This window comes from Anabrus simplex, chromosome 3, assembly GCF_040414725.1.
Source record: "Anabrus simplex isolate iqAnaSimp1 chromosome 3, ASM4041472v1, whole genome shotgun sequence".
NCBI classification, from domain to species: Eukaryota; Metazoa; Arthropoda; class Insecta; order Orthoptera; family Tettigoniidae; genus Anabrus; species Anabrus simplex.
The window spans coordinates 134655031-134675264 of NC_090267.1; the positions used below are offsets into that span (position 1 = coordinate 134655031).

Below are 20234 nucleotides of genomic sequence, written 5' to 3' on the forward strand. Positions count from 1 at the left end.
TCTTTGGCTCAGGCAGCAGTGTGTCGGTCTCTCACCGCTGGGTTCAAATTCCGGTCACTCCATGTGAGATTTGTGCTGGACAAAGCGGAAGCGGGAAAATTTTTCTCCGGGTACTCCGGTTTTCCCTGTCACCTTTCATTCCAGCAACACTCTCCATTAACATTTCATCTGTCAGTCATTTATCATTGCCCCAGAGGAGTGCGACAGTCGGCACAATTCCTATCCTCGCCGTAAGATGGGGGCTTCATTCATTCCATCCCTGACCCGGTCACTGACTGGAAAACAGGTAGTAGGTTTTCATTCATTCTAAATTAGACAGTGCAGGTGCAGGTTTTGCTGTGGTTGTTTGGATCATGCAGCAATAGCTCAGCTGACATGTTGGTGATTAATTTTATGTTCAGAAGTCAATGTGTTGCAACATATGTAAATTAGGCCTGCTGTACTTGTGCATAGTGTTTTGCAAGGCATTCAATTATGGAGAAGAAGAAAGCTAGACAGTTTACAAAGGACAAAAATTTAAAGCCTATTGAGAAAGTGAATGCTAATCCATACATGAAGTTTGTGCAAATTGCCCAGCTGTTGGACATTCCTACGACGAATTTTAAACACAGTTGTAAGCAACCAAAAGGAGATTGAGGATGCCTGTATCGCAGGAGGAAACAGCCAAATGAAATGTGTTCATAAAAGCCAGTTCCCAGATTTAGAATATGTTCTGGTGAAATGGTTTAAACAATGGCTCCGAATATTCCTGTTGATGGAAGAGTGATTCGAGCCTAGGCATCACATTAACTGCCAAAATGTGATTATGTAACTTCAAGGCATCTAATGGCTGTCTTGAAGATTTTAAAAAAGATAATAAAATTCCATACAAATCCATACGCAGGAAGGCTGCCGGTGTCAATATAGATACTGTTCAGACTTGGAGATATACGACACTGCCAGAAATATTAAAGGATTATAGCCCTGATGATCTTTTTAATGGAGATGAAGCAGAGCTATTGTTCCAGCTTCTTCCTGATAAAATATACACGTTCAAGGTTGAGAAATGCCGTGGAGGTAAACTCAGGAAAGAGAGATTAACAGTGCTATTATGCTACAAGAATCCATGCAGTTTTGAGAATGTAGGTAACCTTTCCATGCTAGTAAATGGCAAATACTAGTTCTTGGTTGATGTCAATTTTCAAGAACTTCTTGTGATCACTTGATGCCAGAATGGCAGTGCAGCAGAGGAAAATGATGTTCATTGACCAATGTGCTGCGTATCTAATTGATACCTCGGGCCAATTGCAGAAACAGTATTTAGATGATGTTTTCAGTTAAACAGTATCTAAGTATGGCTGCCACATTGCAAAGACACTGTCTAAGACCAACGTTAAAGAGGTCAGTTTTTAAACATTACTGCGGACACTGTTTAACCTCAAATTTTAGGAGTGAATCACAATCAGAGGTTATGTACCATGAAACATATAGGGTCTACTATGTATTATCATGTTGAGACGATTCCAAGAAGAAGGGTTTCAACTGCCTCCTGTGGGGTCATCTGTGAAATCGCAGCAATTCATTTGAAATGTACGGGAAAATGCAGTTTAAAATGCAATTTTGCTTTTGAAGAGATAATGTGAAAGTAATTTCATTATGGTCTGTATTGACAATTATTACTATTAACAAAGATTGGAGCATCCACCTATTCAATTATATGAGGAGGAGTTGAACAAACTGCTGTCTGGTGTGACCATTGCTCAGTGCTGCCCAACATTCAGGCAGTGCTCCTTTCCAAGAAGATGGAGAAGAAGGCTTAATTGCCTTAGCTTGGTTCTGGCCTTGGCTTTGCCGCCTCAATCACAGTTGGAAAAGACATTATATGCAACTTATTTGATATCACATTGGCATGTCTTGATTCACTGATATAACATGCTTTGCAAAGATATAAGCTTCATTACTGTTTCCGTATTGAACTGAGATCACAGAGATAAGTTATTTTTAAGGTTTAACCTATTCAATAGGTTGAACGTTATTTTTAAGGTTTAACCTATTCAATAGGTTGAACGTTATAAATAACTTATCTCTGTAACATGCTATGGTCATACAATGAGTCCATTTAAACTAATGTCACTTGCACATATCAATCACTTATTCGTGTAAAACAAATATTTTTTAAATATAGATTTAAATACAATATGAGAAATATATATATTTTATAGTAGGGGTTAAGCTAACACAATAATACATTAAAAATATATCTCTTTTGATATATGAATCTGTTGTCCTTTGGTGTAGTTCAATTTTCTTCTAGGATAGGTGTACTAGGTAAACACGAGAAGTGCATAACAAGATATTAATCCATGGCCAACTGGTATAATTAAAGTTGCAAATATGATTTATATGTGACTGTGTAAGTTATCATTTTTAATATTTATTATGGGGATATTTCTTCTTCTTCTTCTTCTTCTTCTTCTTCTTCTTCTTCTTCTTCTTCTTCTTCTTCTTTTATGACGACATAGGATCACTTTAGTCAGTCCGTCGTTCAGGTCTCTTTGAAGGGATTGTTCGGGCTTTGCGGTCCTCCCAGTACTTCTTTAGACACTCCGATCTTCGTGCCCTTTCCTCAGTTGAAAATGTGCGTGTTGTTGGTTTGTTTTGTGTAAGGGTAAAGCGGAGGTTTGTATTCTTGAGTTTTGTATTCAATTTTACCTTATTTTTGGTGTCTTCTGTTGTAAGGCCTATTTCCTTCAGATCCTCTCTTACTTCTCTGATCCATTTACATCCTGTTGTGGTATTTTTTGAGACGAGATTGTGTTGTACTAGTTGTTTCAGAAGTCTCGAGTCCTTCATATGTTAAATTATTCTGCATAAACTGATTGTTTGGAAAAGAAAGAATAAGGAAATACCAAGACTAGACTGACTGGTGGTCATTAGGTATAGAGGAATGGCTTATCATTAAATAACAGCAGTGTATTGAAAGGTTTATAAAACACCAGACAACAAATATGAGAAATTTTTGCCGAACAAATGTTAGTTGAAGCCTTATATTTCAGACCAGTGGGGTATTAAACATTGTTTTCTGGTCAAACTCTTCAGCCACGAATTGTTCGGAGGTTCAACTCAGCCTAGTGCGAAAGAACGACACAAGTTTTAAATTAAATGTGAGGAAAGAACATAAAACATAATATAAATTCTTCAGTGACGAAGAGCCACATTAAACTATGTGAGCCCAAAACCTTGAGACATCAAGTGCATTTGGCTTCGCTTTAACCAGGTCTTCTGTTGTGCAACTGAATGGGCATGAATTACATTGCTACAAATGGGCTGTGGTCTGCTCTTCTCCACATACACACAAGGTACTATCCATTTCAAAACCCCATTTCTTCTGGTTGACCCTGCACTGCATAACACTGGAACGCAGTCTATTCAGTGCTCTCCAGTTCACCCAATCTGTAACATTGCCAGGAAGGAGTTGCTCTTTTGGGGTCATCCATTGTCCGATACTCGTATGTTGATTCCTGGCACGCCATTCTTGAATTCTTGCTTGCTGCACTGTTCCTGCAAGTGTTTTGGTTACTCTAGAAGCTTTTCCTAGACTAAAGGTGCTGCACAAAGGGTGGGCTTCAGATGTCAACGTTTTTCTCTTTTCTTTCTTGACTGCCACTTCACGGCGGATATCAGGAGATGCTATCCCTGCAAGGCAATACACTTTTTCCAAAGGTGTAGGTCTCAAACATCCAGTAATAATGCAGCAGGTCTCTTTGAGTGCTATATCAACTGCTTTGGCATGGCAAGATGGTAAAAATTTGTACCACACCGGGCATGCGTATTCAGCTCTGGAATAGCAGAGCGAAAGGACAGATGTCCTCACTGTGTCTGGTTGTGCTCCCCAAGATGTTCCAGTTAGCTTCTGCACAATATTGTTTCTAGCAGCCACTTTCTGCTTGATGTTCAAACAATGTTTTCTGTAGGTTAAGGCACGATCCAGAGTGACTCCAAGGTACTTCGGGGTAGGACAGTGTTGTAAGCTATCTTGAATGAGATAATACTTCAACCGAGGGCATCCGGTGCTTGGCATCACCTCTACGTGCATGAAGATGCAGATATGTCTCTACTTCCTGGATTTTAATTTTGTCTTCATTAGTAAGAAATTTGACGACTTTTTCAATATCCATAACTATACTATCACAAAACAAACATGCACCATGCTAGTCAATTTAACAAGATTATGTTTATAATCTGTAAGTATGCTATCACGCAACAAATATTCACTACCCTTCATTGTATCACTCAATACAGAATACATTTCTAAATTTTGACTGGAATGTGAAATACAAGCACAAAGAGAATCACTGGGTTATTCAACTTTCCTGAGGTTAATGGCTTGTTCTGCAGAGGGGCAATTTACCTGATAAAGTTAAGGAATTCAAGGCCTTTTCCAGTTATCACACAACTTTCTCCGACCTGCTTACTGTAGCGAGCGTTCTTATCTGTGTTGGAAGTCACTTTCCTTTCAGGAAGGATGACAGAACGTTTTCGGAGCTAGGGAGAATGTGATCGTACTACGCGGTATTGGTAAAAATTTGTGACGCAATAAGTGAAGTATTTTTAAATAGATTTAATTCAATATGAATCAAGATTTTGAATTTATGACCTGCTAAGTGAGGAAACCTCTTAATGAGGAACACACTAATGAGGCTTCACTGTACCTGTTTTCACACTGCTCATCAGTTGCTTTAAAACCATCCCATAGATTGTCTCCCAGCCAATTATGGAGAAATGATAATGAATTAGCACAGATTTGTTATCGGTTTGTGCCAGAAAAATTCATTTATTCTTGCAAATTGGTAATGCAAAACAGACTCCAGTATATTTTGAAATGCCACTGGAGTATAGGCTACTACTGTGCGAGCCCAAAATCTTGAGACATCAAGTGCATTTGGCTTCGTTTTAACCAGGTCTTCTGTTGTGCAACTGTATGGGCATGAATTACATTGCAGCAAATGGGCTGTGGTCTGCTCTTCTCCACATACACACAAGGTACTATCCACTTCGAAAACCCATTTCTTCTGGTTGACCCTGCATCGCATAATGCTGGAGCGCAGTCTATTCAGTGCTCTCCAATTCACCCAATCTGTAACATTGCCAGGAAGGAGTTGCTCATTAAGAGGTTTCCTCACTTAGCAGGTCATAAATTCAGAATCTTGATTCATATTGAATTATATCTACTTAATAATACTTCACTTATTGCATCACAAATTTTTACCAATACCGCATAGTACGATCACTATCTCCCTAGCTCTGAAAACGTTCCGTCATCCTTCCTGAAAGGAACGTGACTTCCAACACAGATAAGAGCACTCGCTACAGTAGGCAGGTCGGAGAAAGTTGCGTGATAACTGGAAAAGGCCTTGAATTTCTTAACTTCAGCGGGTAAATTGCACCTCTGCAGAACAAGCCATTAACCTCAGGAAAGTTCAATTTGCTTGCCGGTTCTCTCTCTCTCTCTCTCTCTCTCTCTATATATATATATATATATATATATATATATACACTTAGCAGGCCAGCAAAGAGAGGCATTGGAATTGCTTTCAAAACTAAAAAGCCTCGGATTGGAGAGTGCTCTTGCACCGCACCCGATGATGAGTATTTACAGATATCAATATAAATATTTAACAAAGCTACACAAACACACAAAAGCTTTTTTTTTTTTAATTTCCGCTCTTAAAATTCTTCCCATGGCTGAGATTATTTACATATACACGATATAGCTTCTTGATCAGCTGTGGTATTAATTTCATGTACATTATCTTTTTACTGCTAAAAATTTAAAAAATGGATGGGACAAATATATGTCAATGGTAAAAATTTAAAATACGATTCACAAGAATTTTGTACTGTTGCTGTTCAAGGTACTGCTATATGGCATCCCCGTTGTGGCCCTGGACCTACAGAAAATGGTGCTGTGTTGAATGGTTCATTAGAAAATGGGCACTGCACAGATGGCGAGTCTGGCAAGGAGGGTGGCCGCGAATTTGACCGCATGAGCAGCTCAGGAGTCAGTGAAATGCAGGCAAGCAAACTGCAGTACTTTTCTGAGAATTTTAATTTCATTTTAGAGCCTTGGTGTTCCATTTGTGTTGTATTAATTTGAAATTGTTCTAGTTTTGCATTATAATTTGTATTTTTTATGTATATTAACATCCTTCGTAAGGTATGGCAAGGGCAATCAGTCTAGTTTATAGTGTAGTTTAGATGGGTATACTTAAGCAGATGTACACACTGAAGCATCCTTTAAATATATTAGAAGCTAATGTGATTTGATGACTATCCTGTAAGTTTTGGAGGATAGCCTTATTTTCTCCTCTAATCAGTGTTTTAAATATTATTAACAGTGGAGAAAACAATTTCCTTTCTTGCTATGTTGTTCATTGGCTTTATGAGACATTTCTTCCAGGAATTCTTTGGGAGGTCTTTCTTTTTTAAAACATGGGTAGAGTGGTATTGAAATATCATTGAGACAGGTGCTGTTGCAGCATTGATTGATTGTTGTAGCATTGATTATTTGTTTGTAGCAGTTTAACGATCATTGTTAAATAAAGCTAATGATTGTGAATCTTTCAGTTGATTCTTAGATCAGTTATGGTGTTAACTAAATATTAGGAAAAATATGTTTAAACAAAAGTATTTTTATCATGATTTACTACTAGAAATGATTTAATATTACTGTACGTAGATATCCATCTTCAAAGGGTCTTCCATCTGCAGTAGTACAAAGCATAATCATACACTTCCTTCACTGCCACCTTTTCTACCCCGAACACTGTTGCTTACAGTGTATTTCAGTAATATTCCAAATCCCACTATCAGCAGCCCTCAAGATGGTTTCCTATCTTCACTCTAGGCAAATGAAAACAACGGTCACTTCCTTTGTAGTCCTAACCCTGTCCTATCCTATCATTGTTACAAGACCGGTCTTTGTTGGTGCAATGTAAACCACATATTAAAAAAAAAATTAAACCCTCTTTTTATATTTTCCCCCTGGTGTTTTAAGGGTGCCAATGAAAAAGAAGAGGTAGGAAAATATAAATATTGGGTGAGTGTGGAGGAGGCATGCAAACATCACTGAAACGTGGCCCTGAAAATGTGGATGATACATTTTAGTGACACCTAGATCAGACTTTGCAGAAAATATCACAAGCAAGGAAACAACACAATATTTAGTTTGAAATTGAAGATGCTGCATAAAGACTTACATTGGAGACATACAAAATTTATGACTCATGTTGTATTGTTTGCTGTTTGGTCAGTGGTATGTTAGTTCTGGATAATATTGTGAGCAATTCTCAGATTAATATGTTCTTCAGCGCAGGGCATTCATTATTATGTTGGTGTAAAGGTGTTAGGTTTTGCCTGGCGCCGATCATGGTGATGAATGCGGCATGGTCTGTTACGTGCACGTTTCCATTGTCTTCAGTAGTTTTACGTAGCTTGTACACAACAAGACTTTATTGGTAGGAATTCTCTCGTTAAATCTTGAAAAAATACTAGATGCTCCAATAGCCTTTATTGTTTTGCTGTTTGTCGGTCCCAGATTGACTGAAATATGGTTTATGTTGCCAAATTGCTGTCATACCAGATAGTTATTAAATTCTTTTCACCTAAGCTATAAAATTCGCAGATACCGTGGTTGTTGATACAGTGACACACACACACACACACACACACACGCGCGCGCTCTCGCTCTCTCTCTCTCAATTTTGTTTCGTTATACATTGTGGAAAACTTGTGAGCTGCTGCCCTTAAAATCATTTCTTTCAGCACATACATGCACCATGCACAGTAATTCAAACATAGCCATGAAACTAACTGACTGATCATTCAATTTGTTATTCTTTTCTCATTAAATAATGCCATATATATTTAATTACCTTGCCTCATATTCTGTTAATCTACTAGCTCTTCCAAGACAAGAGGGTTTTTTAATTTGTTTTTTAACATCACACCAACACAGATAGGTCTTATGGTGATGATAGGATAGGAAAGGGCTAGGAGTGGGATGGAAGCGGCTGTGGCCTTAATTAAGGTACAGCCTCAACACTTGCCTGGGGGGAAAATAGGGAACCAAACGAAACAATCTTTAGGGCTGCTGACAGTAGGGTGTGAACCCACTATCTTCCGAATGCAGGCTTGCTGCTACATGCCCCTAACCGCATGGCCAACTTGCTCGGTCAAGACGATAGTGGCAATCTTTATGAGGATTGGGAAAATTATGACTCCCAGTTCTTAGTTTAGGCAATTGTTTGATAGCAGTTTATAACGGAAAATGGAGTGAACAAGTGTATGAATATAAACCATTGAAGACAGGAAGAAAGGAGCTTCTTATCTTTAAGCTGGGACCAATAGTTCTTTATAAATGAAGGAAAGAGGGTATGAAATTCAGCAACAATATAATTTTCAGAATTTTAAATAAAGCTCGGAAGATATAAAGATTATGATAATGTCGTAGTGGTGAGTAAATATGTATAGGACTAGTGTATGGAGGAATGTATAAGTTTTCACTTTTATTCATTTGCACTTTTGTTAGTTGTACTTATTTCAACTTCATGATAATTTTATTTTCTTATTGTGACAGAGAGAGTTCCCATTCTTTCAAAATCTGTGAATTACAGCATGGCTCTTTCTGACATACGGAAAGCTTCCTTCCCATCCCTAAAATTATATTGACATCGTGCAACAAAATTACTCGCTATGTTGTAACTTCATTAACTTCGGTGACTTCATAGCTTAGCCTTTCCAAATCTCTTGCACATACTACTACAATATAGGATTTTATTTTTATTTATCACAAAATAATTATTGAGGTTTCTATCTAAAAAAAAAAAAAGAAAGAAAATTGGTTGTTGTATAGCTTTTAATTCGATTCAGGCCTATTGTATGAACATTGTATGACAAAGGAAGAAAAATTAGAAGGGGGGTGAATGAAATTAAATTTAAGAACTTTTTTCCTTTATTATAATAATTTATATTTATTTTATGTGTAAAGCTGTTGTTATTGTGAAGTAGCTGAAAACATTATTGTATTGGTTTATCACTCTAAGCGTGTGCTTTACTTGCATGCTGTATGTGGCTTGCCAGCATGTGTCCTTAACAGATGTTTATATTACTTTGTTTTATGATTTTCAGCATGGGTAGGGTTGTCAAACTGTGCAGTTCTTGACTCTCGTGTAGGCAATGGATGTATTCCGAGAGAACTTGTTGATTGCTCTCTTTGGATTCTGCACTGCATTGTTTGGCATCCCGTATGTTTTGATTTGGTGACTGTTTTGTTTGATTTTTGCAGTTCTCCATGCGCTCACGCACGCCTAGTCTTAACGGCTCGTTGTATAGCCCCTATAATAGCTTGTCCAGGAAGGTTAGTGGTGCTACAAAAATGTGCAAGTGCTTGTCAAATTTATGTTGAGAAGTAATTGTGAAACTTGAAGGAGGAAAAAAAGTTCAGGAGTTAGGATAATCGAGAAATGGGTTGATTATGATTGGAGAGTCATTTGACTGGTGCTAAAAACTGATCAATTTACTGTTATAAGAAAAGAATTCTAGGCATGTATTTGCTTCCATAGATTGATTGAATTCAGAACTGCAAACATCAGTTTGATTTTTTTTTTTTTTTTTGGTGTTACTATTTCTGTATGATTATTTATCAGTTACTTCTACACATTATTTGACATGCACAGTTGTAACAAATAGTAATGTTTGATCTGTATTTAACATTGTTTTAATATTTATTTCAGTAGAAGTCATGTATTTTTCTTCCATTTTTTTTTTTTTTTTAACAAAGTTGTGTTAAGACTTGCATCATTTTAGCAATGTGCTATGGACATATTTTTTAAAACTTTTATGTCCAATTATTCATCATCATCATCATCATCATCATCATCATCATCATCATCATCATCATCATCATTTCCCCCTATCCAGCTCCTGCCAGGTCGGGGTGTTTAGCACTTCTCATCTTCCACTTTTTCCGAGATTCATTTACTAGTACCATATCGTGTGTAGGCTATTATTATGATGGGTTCTCCACCCCCAACCGGGCGAGTTGGCCGTGCGCGTAGAGGCGCGCGGCTGTGAGCTTGCATCCGGGAGATAGTAGGTTCGAATCCCACTATCGGCAGCCCTGAAGATGGTTTTCCGTGGTTTCCCATTTTCACACCAGGCAAATGCTGGGGCTGTACCTTAATTAAGGCCACGGCCGCTTCCTTCCAACTCCTAGGCCTTTCCTATCCCAACGTCGCCATAAGACCTATCTGTGTCGGTGCGACGTAAAGCCCCTAGCAAAAAAAAAAAAAAATCTCCACCCCCAAAGGCCTCAGTATTTATGTCTTGTATTAATTTCTTCATTTGTCTCTTCAGTGGTTATCTGCACTGTTAAAACAAAATGTTACAGTCTTGATTTAAGCAGACGAGGACGATGAATTCTGTAAATAGCATTTTAAGCAGTGGCGGTAATTTATATTTTGAACATAGGCCAGAATTAAAGAAGCTAGAATCTCCTTGTATGTCCAATTATTATTTCAGGTCATGAGGTACTACAACAAATATGGATCCAGAACACTGCAAGTTGTAGTTCCTAAATTTTTGAACAAGTTGCCCCCAGAATTGACACACTTGAAAACCAAATATCAACTAAAAAAACTTGTGAAACTATGGATCATAGATAATAAAATTACAGTTTAAATATTTGTTCATGAATGAAAAATGTACCAAAGACTTATCTATTTTGAGTGATACTTTCCGGGATTAAGAAAAACTCACACCACAGGACAAAATTACAATGCTAATGTAAATATACGTACCTTATTAATGTTGTAAACAGTAAGGATTGCAACATTGTATACAAATGTGAAACAACTACACCGGCAGATAAGCACATCAAGTGCTTTGCAGGTGTAAATAATTGCAAAGATAATGTGTAATATCCTACTGCATATTTGCAAATGTATTTTAGATAAGTTATAAAATAAAAAATAAATAAAAAAATAATAAATAAAAATAAATATTATTATTATTATTATTATTATTATTATTATTATTATTATTATTATTATTATTAAAAAATGAGTGAAAAATGTACTCACCCTTCAGGGGTTAAGCGTGAACTGTTTGGTAGTATGCTACATCTTGTTACTTCTGCTCTAAATCTCTCTCCTCTTCAGTCTTCCTTTTCAGTCGTTTCACCCTGTTAACAGCAGCAATCCTTTTTTTAATTAATTGTTTGGCCATCAACATTTTTTTTCTTAATCCATTAATTTTTTTAATTTTTTTTTTATTTTTTTTAGCCTGTACATTACTAACACGTCTGCATACTATTACACATGCTAACAATGTCATGATCATTACCAGAAATACAGTTTAACACATGCATATCTTTGTCATTTAAATAATCAGTGTTACGATTTTTACATAATTTAAATAACCAGTGTTAGGATTTTTAGGGGCAATTTTTTTCATGGAAAAAAGGTGCTAAAATAAGGCAAAAAGGTACTATTTCTCCTCTTTTTCTGTAATTTAAATCAACTCACTCATAATTGTACATTTCAGTAGATTACATAAATCATTCATCAGAGGAAGGGAAAAAAAGAACCACAAAGCTGTTTGACATCAAAACATTAAGCATCTCTTAAGTTTTTAACAGTTATTTTGTTTCTATTTTGGGATATGTTGTCTTTGTAGATGCTAAAATTTCTTTCCACATCTACAAACCAAAGGGCCAAACTTCGTATTCACTCAGAATGCCAACTCTGTCGATACAGCAAATTTCACAAAATCTGGATTCTTCTTTTCTAGGCCTTGTTGTTCCAAGCTCTTAATGGTTACTGCCAGTACTTTTAACCATAGACACAAAATAGTTCTGTGTGCAGATCATGTATCTTCTCTGGTAGCAGAATTGGGTCCATCTTGCATACCTCCCAACTTTCCCATTTAGGAGGGAGACTCCCGATTTTCAGGGAGTTTACCTGCCTCGCATTTTCTGAGGGTTTTTCCCGCCTCCCGATTATTCTGTTATGTCTCCCGATTTTAGCTTAATTTTTAATGAACTTCAAACATTTGTTTTTTAAATCCCACCATTTCAACTTTGTACATCAGTGGCCAGAAGTCCTTCGCTCATTGGCCGCTTTCAAATGAAATATCAAAGTTTATTAATACGAGAAATGTGCATGAATTTGTGATGTTTATTGAAACCTGTATATCGCAACACGTGTATTGAATGTCAGTCTCTCGTTCTCCGTGCTATGTTTGTGTTCGTTCACATCAGTCTAGTCGATTCTAGAAACTAGTTGCTAGATTTGGAGTCTTTTTTAGCAATTTAGTGACAATTTCAAAGATAGCAACTAGTAACTTTTCTAAAGTTTTAGGAGACATTTGGAGATAATTCTGGTGAATTTTAATTTATCATTTGATAAAAATAGCATTATGCTTCGCATAATCACATGTGTGATGCATATTAATCTATGCATAAATTCATACTATTTTTGGAAGGCTTATCAGAGACCGATCATCTCACTCACATACTTCCTGTGAGGGAATAGAGATGTGTAATTTTTAGCCTAGTACAGTCAGGTCTTCAGACAATAAATGTTATAATATTGTGCCGTTCCCGCGTCCAGGCATGGACACAAGAGATCCTGACTAGCTCTAAATTCAATTAATCCGGTGACTGAGTTTTACGGGTGTGAGTTCCGTAATAGAAGAACGCCCAGGTCGATTAATGGAAGTTTCTAACTAACGCAGAAAGACGTCTCTTACTCGTATCTAGTTAGATACCATGCTCTTATTAGCTCTTATAGAAATTGTCGTCGCTTGAAACTACTACAGTCTTACAACTAATTCTTATTCTAAGAACACAGAGAAAGAGTGTTTAGGTTTCACTATTCCATATTTATTTTAAATATTAAGTCAAATATTCAAGAAAATTATCTCAAATTTTTACCAGTGAAATAGTTCTTGAAATGAGTGACTCACTGTCAACCCTATAGTCTATATCCGTCAACAACATTTCAGAAAAATTACATCTTCCGAATTCATCCTAAATAAATGTCTTCTCGGATCATATTATTTCCTTTCATAAGCCCATTGATCTCCAAAATCATAAATTATTAGAATAAATTCTATGTAACATCTGGGAAACTTTTGAAAAAGCTATGTTTTCCTTCGTATACAACTCACTTACAAAGCTGGGCGATAACCAAATAAATTAATGTGAATACAAATAATGGTATTTACATGTGCCATACTGGCAAGAAAATAAACATTAAAATCAAGTATACTAAGAATATAGGATGCATCCTCAAAGAAGAAAAATAAAAATTGTATTAACTACTATTTACAGTATTTCTAGTGATACTCTCTTGAGAAAATAAAGAAACGCTAGTAGAATTGCCGAGTTAATGTTCAGTCAAGACATGGAGTTCAAGTTGTCTGAATCAATTATTCTTGGGATAAGCATTAGATTCTGTTAGTTACCCCCTATTCCTTACTCTATAAACTGTCCCATTACTAAATTTTCACCGACTGTTTGTCTAGATGCAGGTTTAAAATTCTCAATAAAGGCTATCACAAAGCTCTTCTTCCTTTGATTTGACAAGTACTCTCTTGTATGTTTTACATTTTAAAACATTCACTTCCACCTACTTAGTTGCCTCTTAGACGCTCATATTTCCTTGTGTCACACACCATAAGCTAAGCTACGTCCATTGTAAGTCGTAATCACCCTACAAGTAACGTTATCGCAAGATTTAATTTATGAACTTAAGGTAATATGACCTTAGCTTATTGATTATCAGACTACGTGCGTACATGGTTGCAAAAAAAAAAACGTCACCACACATATCATATGTAGCTATTATAACACATACTATCAACGGAAAGTCTACTTGGTCAGATGACACTATCTCCGACTAAAAAAAAAACAATAATTCTCCCTTGAAAATCTATGGCACCAGTGATCAGCCTATTAGGTTAAAATTTATCCAGAAATAAAGTTATACACCGTGAGAGTTTTCAAGATCATCCTAAGTAAATCAGTGAAGGCTCAAATCTTATCTTGAGTACATATATGATTCTCTAGGTAATCCTAACATGGATAAAAAACATTGCACTACTCGTCTCGAGATCATATCCTAAGCTATGTACAATGCGTATGATCCAGAATTATTACATGGAATTGGCAAGAATTCTGTGACACTCTCCGAAACATCATTTGAAATGACTAGATCTCACTTCGCACAACTATGACTATTTCTCTCTCGAAGAAAACAATAAATACCGCCATCATAAATCATTAACATCCTTATATCATATCTATGACGCGTTAATTAATACTTATATTTCATATATAACAACTCTTTCACTTCATCATATGTAAATCACTACCTTAACTTTCACATCAACGTGCCGTGACATTCATAAAATGCCTACTTTACTTTCTACTGTCATAGTGCCAAATTTAACATGAACTTGGAGTAGTCTACTGCCATATTCCTTCATAAAACACATCCTATATACGATCTCGAACTGATTGACATTGATTAAGTTAGGACACACAGGTATTAATGCCCACTTCACTCTTTACTCAACACTGGTAATAATAATTCTAGCTATCTCTCCTCACATATCACTGGAAAACATTACGATCGGAAAATCACTTGGTGACCACGCCTCAAGTGGAATTGACATACCATATGGATGAATACCTACTTCCAATCACATCAGCTAGACGTTTATCTACGCACAGTCTTCGCACAAAACAAACATCAACATGCAATAAAAGAAATAATATACTCTTACTTACGAAAACGAATTAGATAATGGACTTAGCTTTGCTCAAGATGGTCTCGATGTTTCCTCATCTCCGGTCATCTGAGATTAGGATCTCGTCATCTGGTTCCTCCACAAGTAGTCGGGTACATCGTAGCTTCTCAACACTGATCACTGGTCATCCGGGACAGCTAACATCGTATCGCCTCGTCAGGATCCAAGCAGCATTGCCTTGCTTCCTTACAGACCCATGGTGAAGACTCGTGCGTATGAAACAGAACAATAATAGAATATTTGATTCATTGCTGACATCTTCCAATTAATATATCTCTTGCGTTGCTCAGATTGCATAGATTTCGTTAGGGTACAGTTGATCCAATAAACTAGTTCCAAATCGACTAGGACAGATGTTCTGTATATATTCCAATTTGAAAATAAATTTCTTTTCGCTATTTTTTTGTTGGCGTAAATGCACTCAACAACTAATCCGTAGGTGTCCTTCAACATTAAACAGTATCGGGAAAATTTTATTGAAGCCCTGCGCCACTTCGTGACGTAGTTCTACTGTAGTCTATTTATTTATTTATTTTTTTTTTTTTACGTATTTAATCTTCCGCGCAACGATTTAATCTTGATATCAGCTGATTGGCGTGTAGTCGCGAATTATCTTTCGTTTCCAACTTATAATCTTTAGCTCCGCTGGATAATCCCTTTCAATCTAGTCTTGAGTCTTCTTACAGCTTCGAGTTCAGATTATATAATAAGTGATGAGCACATTTTTCTTGAATAATGGTTTTAAATAATGTCCATTTGTCATTTTTTTCAGCGCCTTCTATACGCGGTTATTTCCGTAATCGACCGACGAAAGGACTTACATTTCGGCCTGTACTGACGTTAAATGCATTTTATTTGACATTTTGATCGCAGAGACTCCATCTTTGTTCCTACAGCTCTTATGAAGAACTGTGAAACGGCACAATATGTATTCTCCTGTTTGCACAAGACATGTAGAATAAGCAGTTTTGACCAATTGTATCTTTTTGATTTTTCCTGATTTTCATATCAAAACCTCCTAATTTTTGGTTTTGTGGAGTTGGCAGGTATGATCTGGGATATTGCATCTGCATCTGTTGGATCCAGAGAAAACATAAGCTCGTTAATTTTGTCAAAATTGTTTCGCAAGAAAGTAGCACACCGAATCAATGTTACGCAGTGAGTAATGACCCAGAATTTTGAAAGAGGCGCCCTGTTTCCTCCTTAGTGAACAGTGTGATCATGGGCTTTCAGCAGAATTTTCTTCAGGCTAGAGATGAACTGATTTGCAATGTCACATTCATTCTTAATGGATTCACAAATCCTGTGAAGGGCATGGGCCATGCAGGTACATGGTGTAACTTGAGGAACAAAGGCCATAATAGATTCACTGCCGAAAGCATGTACTGAGCCTGGTTCATAACCACTAGAAGAACTTCTTCAAACTAGGTGCCACTGGGGCACAACTTCTGACAAAAGTCACAAGTGACTGCATTATTGGCACTGGCTTTCTGCAACTCCTACATCTTAAATAACATGGGCTTAATTTCTTCACCTGCCAGGGACAACCAAATCGCTCAAAATATATCAATCCATTGATTCTGTGTTTAATCCAGTATGATTCCCACATCGTAATCAGACTTTGTCCTTTAATCCTTTGAGCGCCGCGTGCTATTACGGTTTTCCTACCACTGAGCGCCAAGGGCAGTTTCTGTTTTTTGCAAGCTTTTGTTTGATCACTCACAGTTCAGCTGTTATTGTAGGTAGAAACACAAATGTTTTTTACAGATACGATTGCCTATACGAATAAAGCCTTACTCAGTTCATTTATGACCATTAGTAAACATTTAGCAGCCAAAACCCAAAAATATTAATTAAAAATAAAACAAAACAAAAGTTTAGTAGTAAAATTTAGGTAGAATAGGTAGAACAAAATTCTTTTTGTACATCGCGAACATATTTATTGAATAGTACAACCTATTATGAAGCTATATTGAAAATATCATTCATTTTGTGCCTAAAATAAATCTGTAGTAAAAATAATTAATTTATATATCCAAATGAGCCAAAAATAAAAGTCTAATTACACTCGTTTCGTTTATATATCAATAGTTAATAAATACGGTACAAACGTCTTTTACATGACGCTTACATAACATACTACAAATAATAATAATAATAATAATAATAAATTCAGTACAAGAATATTTTCCAAGACCTCTCAAACACACTTATGTTCTGTCCAGCACAATGGATATAAGGGTATAATCATTTTCACAGCAATAAATGAATAAGTAAAAAATCGAGAGCTTCTAGACACAGAGCGTACAAGTTGCACAGCCACGCCAAGCACGCCAATAAATATGCCTGCTGATTGGACTAATATATTGAAAGAATGGTCTCGAAAATAAACGAGGCTGTTTATTGCAAAAATAGTAAGTCTTTAACTAACTATATTGGGAAATTCTGAAAGGAAATGACTGTTAAAAAATACTCAACGTCCTTTTGAAAGGACTTTGGCATTTTTCAGATGAAAACCAAAGGGGCTTTCAAAAGGACATTGGCGCTTAGAGGGTTAATTCTTTGTATGGTTTCTTCATAAATAGGTTGAAGATGGTTTTTTCCTTAAAGTATTTCCATCTGACACTGACATCGATGTATGTTTTTCAAGAAACCTTTTCATGCCTGGATGGTTTACCCTAGTAGGTAGAATTCCTGCCTGTATTGAAGCTACACAGAAATCAATGTTAAAGTCCTTTAAATTTTGGATGTTTGTAGAACACTGTTCTAAGATATTTCGTAATGGAGGCTGTTAGACTTCTTATTTGAAAAGTCTTGTTCTTTTGATGCTTCAAGCTGGAAATGTGATGTTGGATGCGATCTTGCTGGTGTTTTTAATCCAGCATGATTCCTGAATTGCATAGAGTGCATTATATAACACTTCCATCAGTTTCAATGAAATCCTGTCAAACTTCCTCTGACAAGGACGAAATATCAAGATTTGGACCAAAGAGGATAGAATAGAATAGAGATGAAACTCAATGATAAATTTCGGTTCCAAGCCACTTGGCGCTAGTAGTTTTAGTCTCTTTTCCGAGATAGCGCCACAGTGTGCATTCTGATGCAATACCTTAGTATTACTATCAACAGATAGCGCGGAAAATTAACATCCGGCGCAGTGACGCACATCCGGGTATGCTTACGGCTCCTCCCCCCTCCTTTCCCTGCCCCTCGCCGCCCCCCCCCCCCCCCCCCCCCCGCGCAAACGGCGATAATAATGCAGTTCTACTACTTCCATGCCCAATACCTTGTAATTCATATATTTTTATTTCCAAGTACTTACTACGTTGTAAATAATGATCTGATACCCCCTAGTTCGTACGGCATACTATGTTACTGAGAACATAACCACACACCTCAAAGCAGCTTTAACTTCAAATGAATGATTGACACATTACACAAAGCTGATATTATAACAAATAAGAAATCCCTTCGAAAGCAAGACAACAGAGCACACCATATGCAAGAAAATGGGGTATCACATCAATAACCAAGTACCACATGAAAATAAAAATAACAGAATTAAATGCACTGAGACAGGAAATATATAGAACTACATTAATAGAACCATTCAGCTTTCAGCCCCTGATGTGTACTCAAACAGGAAATACAGGATTTCAGGAGGACTGGCGAAGATATATTTCAAATAAACAAGCACAAGGAGCGAAGATTTACAGCACATACAGCACAAGCACATGAGCACTTGGAATTCAAACAACGCAAATACTGTAGCATCATGGGAACTATCGATTAAAATCGATATAAGTTCGAACAAGGTTAATCGATTGGGTAAAATCGAATTCGATGCAATTCAGCAATATTATCTCCACAATGCTTGACGTTTTATGACTAATTAATTTGTTAGAAGGGCCCATTGATTGAGGTTAGACTTGAAATACTTTAAATACTTGACTTCGAGACAAACTGCCTTTAATTATTAACAACGCTCATTTCATGCTTACTTGGGTGCCATCTACAGAACGTGTATATAACTATTTACACGTTATGAATGACCTCCAGCGCCATCTAGAAAAAGAGACTGAAACTACCTGAAGCTAGCTACAGATTGGAACCAAAAGCCCTATTAGAGTTTCACCCCCCTGATTTGGACACCTTTGACATGGCTCACTAATTCTTGACTAAAATTGTCAATGTGAACTTGTAAGGAAGAATGTTCTTTTAATAGCAAGTAATTGTTCGGTATTATTCCCTATTATTATTACTACAGTCAGATTTAAATTTCAAACAGACTGAAACTCAGTTGTCATTGGACCATTGTTGACTTGGCCAATTCTATAATAATACACTTATAGTGAGAGTTACATTATTTTGCATTGTTGAAGGTATGTTGTATTTCTTTTTTTTGTTTTCAGGCTGAAAACAGACAGTTTCACTACTCCCATGTTCAGTGTAAACTGAGAAAAAATTTATGATAATTGATAACTTGAAAAGAATGTTTCATGGGTACCTATTGGAAAGCTAATTAAATTATAACATGCAGTGTGGAAAAGTATTAAAAATTAGCAGAAAAGATTACAAAGGGGGGAGAAAAGGTGAATAGAGACAGAATAGGCCAAAAAAATATAAAGGTCACAAAAAATACAAAAAAAAGGTGTTTGAAAATACCTTAGTTCTCAATTTGAGGCAACGTGCCCCATACTTGTTTCTTTCAGAGCGCTGTTATTTGCCCCTACAAAGAAAATATGTGCCTCTAAAAATCCTAACACTAATAATAAGAACAGATCCATACAGTTATTTCTTAATCTATTTTTTCAGCTTAAAACCAAAACATTGTGTACCAGACATGAGTTTGGAAGGTTGTGGGTTTGCATCTCACTGGTATCTTCTTAGCATGTACTATATGTGCTGAACACAACCTAGTAAACTGGGAGTCTATTTCAAATTCAGTACAGTTGTGAAAAATAAATTTTATATTGTAGTACACTACATAAAAAATAATTTCTGAAGATGCTTTTTCATTGCTCATTTGAAATTTTATTTTATTTCGATTTTTTTTAAGTACATAAATGTGGCTTATTTTAAAACCTTTACTAAAAATTCCACCCTTTCTGACCGTCCCTCAAAGATTAAACACTTTTTTTTTCAGGGCTGATGACCTATATGTCAGGCCCCTTTAAATAATAATAATCATCATCATCATTTTTATTTTGCTGTAGTTCTTTTGAGAGAGATTAATTTTAAAAAGAGTTATGCATCAACTTGTTAGTAATGTCAAAGTGTTATCATTAGGGAGCGGATTTTTATGTGCTAAAAATGTGAAAAAATATGTATTTTTTATGTGCTGAAAAACTTTAAAATATGTGATAAAAAATTGAAATTAT

General features: G+C 36.2%; 1 protein-coding gene across 6 annotated transcripts in view; it reads left to right on the top strand.

Moving 5' to 3' along the window:
- Unc-115a (Uncoordinated 115a) overlaps window positions 1-20234 on the top strand; it is a 475062-nt gene that overhangs the window by 276539 nt on the left and 178289 nt on the right. For 5 of the 6 annotated variants that reach the window (XM_068226596.1, XM_067142724.2, XM_067142725.2 and 2 more), the window contains 2 exons: window positions 5895-6055; window positions 9326-9397. In XM_068226596.1, coding sequence (XP_068082697.1) covers window positions 5895-6055; window positions 9326-9397 — 233 coding nt within the window. The remainder of the gene's footprint in view (window positions 1-5894; window positions 6056-9325; window positions 9398-20234) is intronic. The other variant, XM_067142727.2, reaches the window with a different exon arrangement.